General features: G+C 41.3%; 1 protein-coding gene and 1 long non-coding RNA gene across 2 annotated transcripts; one reads left to right on the plus strand and one right to left on the minus strand.

Moving 5' to 3' along the window:
• The first annotated feature begins 2,031 nt into the window (after nucleotides 1-2,031).
• On the plus strand, nucleotides 2,032-7,368 carry LOC136117349 (uncharacterized). Its single transcript, XR_010654897.2, has 3 exons — nucleotides 2,032-2,181; nucleotides 2,888-3,024; nucleotides 7,094-7,368. It is a non-coding gene; the product is annotated as an uncharacterized lncRNA (long non-coding RNA).
• Nucleotides 5,111-7,151, minus strand: LOC108019035 (uncharacterized). Its single transcript, XM_017086649.4, has 2 exons — nucleotides 6,954-7,151; nucleotides 5,111-6,432 (listed from the first exon to the last, which is right to left on the minus strand). The coding sequence occupies exon 2, from the start codon at nucleotides 6,386-6,388 to the stop codon at nucleotides 5,213-5,215; it is 1,176 nt and encodes a 391-aa protein (XP_016942138.3). The 5' UTR covers nucleotides 6,389-6,432; nucleotides 6,954-7,151; the 3' UTR covers nucleotides 5,111-5,212.
• Nucleotides 7,369-11,593: the final 4,225 nt, after the last annotated feature.

The raw sequence follows: 11,593 nt of genomic DNA on the forward strand, positions 1-11,593 counted from the left end.
ACGGGGTGTAGGCTTATGGAAAAGGGTTCAAGGATCCTAAGATGATTTTGTCACATCCCGAGAGACTGCTGTCAAGTGAGCCGCACTTAATGAAGTAGCAAAGGGAAGATCGCAACAAAGATTGCCGAAAAAGATCGGCCAAAGTTTCGCACAAGATCCCCGGCTCCCGGTTGCTGGCAATTGTTATAATAATATTTTCAATGACATGACAGTCCCATAGATTTGCATTAATGATATGCGGCCCGAAGATGATGTGCAACATTTGTTCGTCCTGCCCCTGAGAAGAAGGGAAAGGGTTGATGTGTTGCTGTTGCTCTTGTTCCTGACGGAATCTTGATGGGTTTCCACTATTTTTTTGTCTTCTTATCCTAGAAGTGTTGGGTTCCTTGAGGAATATTGGCAATTATAGCAGTCGCTATGCACGATGATGCATGGCGATATTATGCAGAGCATATGCAAAGCAGGGGGGAGTCTAATCCAGATCTAAGAAGCCGTAAGATTGATTATGTCGAGGGGCCTGCAACTGACTAGGTTAGGCGCTTCCGTATTGAATATTTATGGAAATATCCGCAATCTTCTTCTGGGCCGCACTCTTTTGGGTTTTCCTGAGTTCAGTTCTTGGGATAAAACAAAATTGATTGATTATTTCCAAGGCCGCGACGGATTATATTGAAATTATTCTTTTTGAATGCATCTTCTTTTGACATTTCCTCATATATTTCCTCATTTCCTAATATGCATATTTTTTGTGGATCAGGATTCCCACAGTTATTTCTTCCAACTATAATATAGGTATAAATTTATACAATATAGATTTTAAAATGCATTTTTAAATTACTATTGACTTGTTTTAAGTTTTTACATTTAAAAAATACTTATATAAATTGTCTTTAACAGATAGGGAGAACTTGCTCCAATATTATAATGGACTTTCCCCGAGACTTGGTCTGGATTTTCAGCTGTGACCGCAGGACAAGGACCTTGGATCTGGCCACTTGCCGTAACCTTTACACCTGCCTTTGACCCAGTGTGCCTGATGATGTGCGGTTTGGCAGCCCAAATAACATGTTATGTGCGGCATAATTGGACCGAAAAAATTAAGGATGAGTCGAAAAGTCAAGGGCAGCAGCAGGAACTTCAAGGACCCGAAGGAACTGAAGGCCATTGCCCTGGCCAACAGGTGAAATTTGGTGTTGCGAGGGATACGGCTTGTTAGAACCTCGATAGAAGTCTCTCGACTGTCCATTTCTCTAGCACATTTAGCACCTTCTTGTGGTACTCCACCTTGTCCACTTTTCTAATACACTGGGTGAAAGGTATAACATATTATTTAAGTGCCTTTAGAACTAAATAGTACTATAGTTTGAAAATATTTTCTAACGATTATTGAATGTTTTCATCTATATATCTAAATGCTAGTTTTAATCAGTACGTTTAGCATGGATTTTTCTTATAAATGTTAATGGTTCCTATTTGTTGATATAAGGTTTGAAGATCAAGTTTTTATCTTAGTACTGAAATGCTAGGGTTAATTAGTACGTTTTGCATGATTTTTTTTATAAATATAAATGGTTTCCTTTATTAATATAAAATTTGTATTTATATATTTATATTTTAATACTAATAATAATAATTTATTTCATTTCCATGTAATTTTCAGAACAATATTACAATATATATGGTATTTTGAAGATTAGATTAAGATATACCATTAGTATATGCATATATAATAAATATTTGGATTCCGCAGATAGAAGGCTACATGAAAATGAAAGAATACCTCACTGATGACCAATTTTGGCAACATTTTTCCTCCGAAGTGAGGGGCGCCCGCAGGATCCAGTGACAACATAACTGTTAAGCGCTAAATGTCCTTTGTCCTGGTCTCCTGTTTTTGCACATGCTGACACATTTGCACACACGTCGTCGTTGGCGAGTGACATTGACTTCCTGACAGGACATGCAGGAACCGGGAAAACTCTCCAGCTACACGGCTCAGCCCGCCCTCTGGTCGCCGGGCCCCTGGGTTCTCCAGGTCCTCTGGGGTTTCGGGCTGTTTTTGCAACTGTTCGCGCCGATCGATCAGATCGCCAGGCGATAATGGAGGAGGCACGCGTGCGTGGCCAGCGGTTCTCAAGCGGGCATTGCCAATGGCAGTGGCAACAAAGTGCGGGTCGAAAGGTGCGTTAAATATTGTCAATTCAATCGGTTCGGTATCTATCTATCCCCCTCTATTTCACGATCCCAACACACCGATACGACTTTTGTCACTGTCCAAAATTAAGCGGGTGCCTGGGCGCCGGTGTTTCCATTCCATTCTCCATTTTCGCCACTCGAGAATCGTTTAAATTGCAATTAGAGTTTTGGAGTGTGCCCGCTTTTAATGGGCGATTTTTCACAATTTTCTCAATTTCCCAAAATGGGTTTTCAATTGAGTGCAGATCGCCAGATTTCATTGTTTCGCCCGGGAACATCTCTTTCGCTCTATTCAAGTGTGTCCACAAGATACAATTAGAGACATTTCAATTAAAAATTTGGATTCCTGATTTTTCAATGGGAATTTTGGAAAAATAGGACACATTATAATAATGGGATCCGATAATATAACCTATTTAAAATATACCTAATGATATTAAAGTGTTAGAAAAGTATAAGAAAAACTAGAGATATTTCATTTAAAAAATGTGATTTTTAAATTATGATTTAAAAAAAAGGATGGAAATACATTTTTTAGTGGGATCCGGTAAAATACAATTTTTAGAGTATAAGAGTTTATATAATAGTACTTTAACATGCCATACTGCACCTTTTAATTTTCTTGGCTTAAACCTTTTGAGAATACCTAAAGAAACATAAGAAATCTAATTTATTTTGGTTACCCTTTCAGATTTTCCCTATCTACGATCAGTTATGGAACCTTGCCTCAACTAACACTCTACTCATTACTCGTCAACCATCCGAAACCAGAAGATAGCGAAGACACCGAGGTTCCCAACTACACGGCACTTCCGGATTTCGGAATGCGTAAGTATCCGTTTCACTTTCAATCAAAACGAAGTTAAAGAAACGCATGTTTAATGAGACGACAAGTCCAGAACTGGACAGGGGCAATTCAGAGCGGGAAAAATGAAAATTCGGGAGCGGTCATTAGCCGTAGGGACAAGGAGAACAAGAACAAGAACCAGATAATAATAACAATAATAATAATGGGCAACAGCCCAAAACAGCGCGGTGGAAAACTGAAGAAAAGCGAGAGTAATAAAAAAGCAGCGACATCAACAGCGGCGTGAACCTTTCTTTTCTATTTTCCTTTGGGAAAGTTGGAAAGTTCAGGGCGCGAACGACGAGGGTTTGACAAGGAACCTGCCCTGATTTCGGCGGGTTATACATGCATGCCTATATCCTTTGGCCAGGCTGCTTGACCGCTCGACCTCCGGGCGATCGGAACTCGAAGGAAGTTCGTCTGGGGTATCACATAATAAAGCATTTTACTTTGTTTTGCCTGTCACAGGGCACAATGTAGGCTGCACGAGATGATGGTCAACCCATCATCTGCATATGAAACTTTCACGCTCTAGTGAACATTGCCATGGGAAGTGAAGGTTCCTTACCAGACGTGTTAACGCTTTTGGCTTAACCCACTCCTTTCGTCTCAGGGGTTGGACAAAATGTTATGACAGCTCATTTAACGCCGCGTCTCAAGAGTAACCCATCGGCGACCCATCGATCGGTTGACATCCATCTGGCCAGTTCCGGCTAATGAGGTTGGGACTCCTTGGGGAGCTGTGGGAATAGTGGCCTGGGTTCTGTCTCCTCGTCCCTGCAGGATGCCTCTGCATACTTGATTGCTGCTTATCCTTGTTTTCTAACGAGTTTTAACTACTAGTTTTCGTAATGCTCTCGATTTTTAGTCCACTCTACAGGCGGTCAACTAATTGGGGACTTGCTTATTAGGATAGGTTACATGGTTTTGTGTAATACTTAAAGGTAGACTTGCTTATTAGGCTAGGTTACATGATTTTTTGTAATACTTAAAGGTTATCTCGAAACAAAGTTTATATTTTCCATAACCCATGGATCCATGGGAAAACATTTCTAGAATACCTCATCGGCTTATTTTTTCTTGCTTATATGACTTCCTCATAAATGAATGCACTAGTCACTAAAATCATGTTTAATTTAACATAAGTTTATAGATCCCCACTTAATTTATCATTCTTTTATAAAATCCGAATAATATTAAATCCTAACTATATATGGGTTATCAAATTATAATTCTTTCGAGTGTTACCCCAAATAAAGATTTAATACATCTTATATAAGATGAATCTACTATGATGTTATGAATAAACATAAAATAAGTCTTAGATCCCTACTTATCAGCATTATGGCAAAGATTTTTAACTATCTATATATGGATTAACAAATAAAGAGTTGTAATACATCTTGTTTAAGATCTAATTATGATTTTAAAAAGAAGAACTTTGATTTCATGGAACAGGCTTTTTAAAATAATATTTTTGATCAAAGTACTTTATTTTTTGGAACCTCATAAAGCCATTACCAAATTTTATTGCCTTTTTATGAACTTGTTTCCACAGAAACCTTTTCCAAATCCCAGTTTCAATAAGGAAAGTTGGGCCACTTCCTCACACAAGATTCGCTTAGGGTTTATGTCACCTCAAAGCCACTACCTGTACTATTTCCAGGTAGATATTAACATTATCAAGTTAGATCCCAAATATCTTGGCTGCTTACCCACCGAATTCGTGGGCATTTGAACCGTAAATAATAATTGCGACAATTGTGGCTCAACCCCTTGGGCCCTCATAAGAGTCCAAGTTTCCAACTCAGACGTAGAACCGAGGAGACTTCTGGAATCCCCTATATAGCTCGCTATCAGAGCATTAAAACGCTCATTAACCCGGTCGCTGTGAGAAAGAAGACCACTTGGGCACTCAGGAACATTCCTCTCCACGCACCGCTGAGCTTCGAGAGGTGTTTTGCATAAACTGCTGGTTCCTTGTGGTTTCCTCCGAATTATGACAGCCCCCTGCCTCCCTTCTCCTTCCTCCTGCCCTCCACCACTCCTCCGATTCAACTCAAGGTTAATTTTGCATTAAAAAAATGATTTATTCCGACAAAAAAACATTCTTAGGGCTATGAAAAAAAAGTGTGTTGCATTAAAATAGAGTAGGAATATACGCGAGGATTAGCTATGTTCCGCCAGGGAAAAGCTGAGACGTCGCTTGGTGGCATCCCTGGCCTGCACTTGCAGCCACATGGCATCCAGCTGGCAGGCGTCCTCCAGTTCCTCACCACCCAGTCCCCGGTTTAGCGGGCAGTGCTCCTCCTCCAGCTCGCAGTCGCTGGTGGAGTTGTGCCCACTGTCCGGGCTGATGTGGCGTAGCTTCTGGACGGGAACTGCTCCGGATCCGGACCTGGCCGCAGCCAACAGCTTCTGCGCCGACTGCCTGACGCTGGAGGAGATCTTGGTGGTGATCTTGCGCTTGCGGCGCACCACCCGCTGCCTGCGCAGCTGCAGGGAGTGCCTCTTGCCCTGCGACTGGACGGGATTGGCAACTGGCACGGGGGAGCACACATCCCGCTCCTCGAAGCCATCGGCTGGCAGGGAGTCCCTCCGCGAGGGCGACTTCCAGTACTCGCACAGATCGCTGGCCGGATCGAAGGCGGGGCGGTAGGTGGGCGAGGGGACCTGGGCGTGGCTGTGGCTGCTCCGGAGCACCTGCTGCCTGTGCCGCTGGCGGAGATGCTGCCTGGGCTGGCGGAGATGCGGCTGCCTGGCATTGGGCAGCACTTTGCGGTTGCTCTCCAGGATGGCATCGATCATGCGCTCCAGGGTGACGTCGCCCATCTGGCTGGAGCTGAGTGTGGTCTGTCCAGCGGCAGGGGGAGCGGGATGGGGCAGATCCTTCTGCTCCAGGTAGCGTGGCTTCTCGAAGTAGCTGTCCGGGATGCCCACGCCGCGCAGGGCGATCAGGGAGCCCGGGATGACGGTGGCATTGGGGGAGTACTCCGCCTCGAAGGTGGGCAGGGTGCAGGCGAACTTGAGGGGAGCTGCAGCTGCCGAGGGCACTGCTCCAGTGGCTCCTCCTACTCCTCCCGATGGCGGTGTGGCCAGGATGTTGCTGAGGTCCTTCAGCGGGGGCGTGCGGGTGTTGAGGATCAGGGAGCTGGCCGGGAGTGGCGTGGAGGTCAGCTGGTTCTCCTTGCCCTGGCCCAGGACCAGCGAGAGCGACTTCCTCTTGAGCTTGCCGCGCAGGGCGTGGAACTCGCTGTAGCTGGAGCCCACCACCTCGCCGGTGGCCATCAGCTCGTCTTTGGCCAGGTACGAGGGTCGCGGCTGGTTGACGGCCCACTTGAGCATCTTCTTTGTCTGGCGGCGACTCCTCTGTGGTCCTGTAGTGGGTGCTGCAAGGAAGGAGCAGGGAGAGCGGGTTAGGGAGGTGCCTTATTTCTGGTTCTCGCATTCCAGAACTTGACTTTTTGAAAGGGCAAACAAAAAAACAAAAAAAAAGGGCAGCAGCAAAGTTGCCGGGTGAGTTTTCGGCAATTTTGGCGCGCTTTTTCCGCGATACAAATAAATATATATATGTATTTATATATATATATATATACATATCGATTTGGCGAAATCAGCCAAGCGGCAAAAATGAAATCAAAAACGAAATCAACCACTCCTCACAAGCAATTAAATGGACCACGGGCAGCCTTTGGCTGGACCTTAATAATTTAATTGACTCTCAACTTGATATGGTCAATTATTTTTGAGAATTTTTAAGGATCTCATAATAGTTTATTTCGGCATTTAAATTTTTTTAGATGAGTGAATACCGAAAAAATCACAGCCTATCCAAAAAGTTATATCATTCGTCATACATGACTGAGTTTATTAAGTTAAGATCACTTAGGTTTCAATCACTTGAATTTACCTTTTGCAGTAGGTTTTTCTTTGAAGCACTGATTTTGTTTTCTTCAACAGCAAAAAAATATAGTTGCACAGATTTTTTTTAAATTTATATAAATGGTTTTTTTTCTTTGATGCACAATTCTTCGATTTGTTCGAGTGTAGCTTTTCTTTCTTCGCGTTTTTCTGGAAGAGACCGAGTGTGTGCGTTCCCTTCGTCGTTCGCTGGTTGAATGACTGTCGCCTTAACCCGCAGAACCCTTAGCTGGCCAAGGTGAGACATGGGTTAACCGGAGAGCAGGAGAGCCGGAGAGCGGGAGAGAGTGGCGGCGAGAGAGCGGACATGTTGCGCATGCGCAGAAGGAAGAAGAGAGCAACAGTGCTGATTGAATGGGCAGACCTTTCAACCAGCCCTATGGAAATGTGGGTGGTAAATGGCCTTGATATGGTAATTAAAGATGTGAATAGTATTAAAAGAACCTGATCAATAATTATGAAAATATTTTTTAAAAGAAAACATATTATAGGTATATTAGGCAAATTAAGAATTTTGGACTTATGCCATTGAATCTATTTTACAGGAAACTAGTACTACTTATAGTATATTGAAACTACGTACTCCTTACTATTTTCCAATAATAACTTTATTACAAAACAACAAAAAACGATGGATTCCAAAAATATAATAAAACTTTTGGGGACTTTACAATAGAAATGTTGTACATTTTGTCTATAATCCTCAACTTGTTTTAAACATTTTGAAGTAATATTTTAATTTAAATATAAATGTATACCTAAACATATCTCCTTAAAATATATTTTCCCATGCTGCTAAGAATGTGAAAACTAAACCCACTCTGTAATCTCTTTCCAGACAACCATTATGTAATACAAATTGGAACCCAATACCTTATCAATTTCATAGTTCATCATAGGCTACGCTTTGATCTACTTTAACTTATCTTGATGATCGGTTTTTATAACCATTTACCGATCGATTTACGATCTGGCAACAGCTGTGCGAATCTTCTATGATCGTGAGATTTTTTAATGGCCACCGATGATGATCAGTTGGCCAAGTTGCGCTATGAGAAAGAGATGGAAATAGAGGCAGTGCGAGTGGGACAGAGCATAGCTGGCCAGCTGTTCTCATCGCCGCTTACGCCACAAAACATAATTTTCAATTACCTTTCTCGCAGCGTGTGGCTCCTTTCACCTTGGTTTCCTTATTATACCCTCTTTTGGGATCTTAAGGGTATGATAGTTTTGGGAGAATTTGGAAAAGAGGAAGTTATAAATAATTTCAACCCAATACGTCTTTTTTTTATATAAACGTATTAAGAAGAATTCTAATATTATTATAGATTATAAATTATTATAGAGTACCTGTAAAGATTCTTCAAGACATTATGTTGATTTTTATGTATATTAATCTTTAAATACGTGACAGACAATAGGAAAGTTTATTATATAAGAAGTATTGTTGAAATTCTAAAATGTTTTTACGCTTTCTAAAAGTAAGACCTTTTTTATAAGGATATAAATGTACTAGATATTGAATGAATTTATCTTAACTTTAAGTATTTCAGTATTTTTAAAATACCAGGTATCTGAAAGTCGTTATTATCTACTATAATAATTCTTCTTGTCTTTTTTTCTTCCTTCTTTTCCGATTTTCGCCAAGAAAAGGACAACACACAATCGACGGCCCAGGAACTTGGGCATTGTACAATTTTGGCCCATTGTTTATGGGACAGGCAGCGCTGCCGACGTCGCTGTCCGAAGAAAAATGTTGTGGAAAATTGTGCAATTGTTTTGCAATTTATTGGTTAAAGGGCTCCTGCTCCTGCTTTTACTTTCCATCCTGCTTTCTCCCCTGATCGCAAATTTATGATATTTTCGCAGCCGCCGAGTGTCCGTCCGTTTGAGGAAAAGAGAATTAAATCTCTTCGGCAAGGAAAGGTAAATACATCTGTCCATCCTAAGAATATCTACTATTTGTTTTTCCCTATTGCTTGGCTAATTTATGTGACAGTTTTGTGCAAAAACTAAAAACATTTTTTGTTCTTTAGGAAGGAACGATAGGAAGTGGATTGAAACAGGTCCTTTGGAGATTTCTAATGTCACTACAGTTCCGGACCACCGAGTGGGATTGAATTTATGGCCATCGATGGCACAATTAAAGATCTTCAAGTAATGTGAGTTCTTTGGGAATATGAGTATCAATCCTGTGGGAATACCCGAAATCCAGGACAACTTCATTGATCAATATCTTCAAGATATGACAGTATTTGTTCTCAATTAAGATATTTTATAAACAAGAAACTTGAATGCTGTAAAGGTGTTCTTAAATTAAGTAGTATAACTTTTTTTAAAAATATTTTAAAAGATCTGAAAGACATTTCTTAGATCGTTTTTTTTGTACCTAAGACCTTGAACCATTTCTTGATTGGTTTTCCCACAACCGTTTGTTCAAATAAATCTCAAACCTTCGTTTCGCCAAATTGACATGCGAGAGGCGCTTTCCCAGACCGAAATTAAAATGAGCCCTAATTTGCAGTCCCATTGAGGGGGAAATGGAAATGGAAATGGAAATGGTGCATCAGCTGCCCGGCAATGTTGAGTGACCAGCGATAAATCTCGGGAAAAAACGAAGCAAATTGAAATAAATCAATAATATTGGGCGGAGATCATCGAAGATGGCCAGCAGCTGCTGGGTTTCCTTGAGATGTGCGATCTTCCCAATAATCCGTGCCAGTCCCTTTGAATCAAAGGCAATTTTACGCATTGGTCACTGGCCAAAGGCCCAAGGATAATGCCGAAGGGATCGAAGAGAGACAGAGATAGAGGGTGACAAAGAAGATAAATTAGGGCAGGATCGGCTCCTCCGCTCCTTTGCTCCTTTCGACTTATTTTCCAGTTCCTCCTCCAGCCCTGCCGCTAATAAATTGCCCAACAATTGTGCAATTTTTCATAGATGGAGAGTATTGAACGGCGACCTTGACGCAAAGACTTCACGCTTTCGGATTTGCTACCGTTTTCCTTCCGCATTTTGTCCCCTTTCCAATCGCTTTTCCAATCAATGGTGTTTTCTTCTACACGTGGAGAAAAGAAAAGTGAAGTTAGAGGCCCTATATTAGCTTAAAGAAATTATGGGGAGATCTAGAATAGTCTTGAAAATGATCTTGCTTATATGGTAATATTCTTAAACTTTTTTTATTTTGGTATGGTATTGGTAATCTATTAAGTATAGTCAAGCCGTAAAATGTTTATAAAATGGTGTTCTTTGAATTTTAATATTTCCTCTTTACTTCTTGTATTTTATTTTATTATTTAACCCTAACGTTATAAAATCTATAAGGTATATAATAGTTCACGCGTTGGGTTTTTATTAAGTAGCCTATTTCAATATAGAAAATTTTAAATTTTATATCTACTGTAATATTATTAAAAATATAAAATAATTGATATGATCTTCTTCTTCGTGCAGGACCGTCGCTATTTTGCCGCCCCATCCCGCTCGCCATCGCCATTGCGGCGGCAAGGACATCTAGATAAAGTGGAAAAAGAAAGTAGGTAGGGGAAAGGAGTCGGGGCGGAGTAATCTTGAATCACACGCCGCACGCTGATAGCGCCAGAACGCAGGGCCTTGAGGAAACCCAATCCAACCCAAGGAACCTCAGGAGGACCCACAATCCCTAACTGGACAGCTGTTCGGGGATTAGCACAGCTAACCGAGCTCCTTCTCCCTCTCCCTCGCCTTTTGCTTTCTCCCATTTATGTACTTTCACCTTCGGGGCGCGCAAAATTATTAAAACCTGGCCCTGAATTATGGGCCATAATTTAGAATTTCAAGGAGAGCTCCCTGCGAGCACAGAGTGTAGGGTATTTGTATTTGCTTAGAGCTTCCCCCTGGCTCACCTATTTCTTTCTTCCCTGCTCGATAAGGCTGGCGGGCAAAAAGAAAGGGGGGTGGGGAGTGTTCACAGGACCCAGATCCTTTGATTGATTTGGGATCGCTGTGAAAAGCTGGCAGTGGCATCCATTGACAGGCAGGCACTTCAAGGATTGGGCGCCCTTAGATCGGGTTATTTGCCCAGGATCATGCGAAATCGCAAGAAAGGATCTGCAGATCAATAGGTGATGCAGAACACAGCGAATAATTGGATCTGGCCAAGGATAAGCTAAAAAAGGAAAAGGATCTATAAAAGGCGGGTGAGTGCAACTACTGTTAATTCCTTGAAATAATTCTATTTCTAGTTTTATATTATTGGTATAAAATATATATCATATATTTCTAATGAGTAAATAGGAAAGAAGCGTAAAACATAGCAGTATTTAAAATGGTATCATAACTATATAAAAAGCAATCCCAGAAATATTTCCCGCTATCACCTAGACACAATTCAAAATAAAATCTCAATCAACCTTTCTTAATTATTCCATTGGAAACGATCAATTTTCGAATATGTATATCAATCGCACAAAATATATACCAATTGCAAAGTCCCTTGCGGGCCATTAATATAATATATGCTGATCGTAAACGGGGCATTTGTCAAACATTATGCGATGGAAATCCGAACTTGACAAATGCCAAGTGAAATGGGATGAGCTGTGAGATGGAATGCAAAGCATTCGATTTCAATATCAACCCGTTCACTC

Source organism: Drosophila suzukii, chromosome X, assembly GCF_043229965.1.
Source record: "Drosophila suzukii chromosome X, CBGP_Dsuzu_IsoJpt1.0, whole genome shotgun sequence".
In the NCBI taxonomy this organism is placed as follows: domain Eukaryota; kingdom Metazoa; phylum Arthropoda; class Insecta; order Diptera; family Drosophilidae; genus Drosophila; species Drosophila suzukii.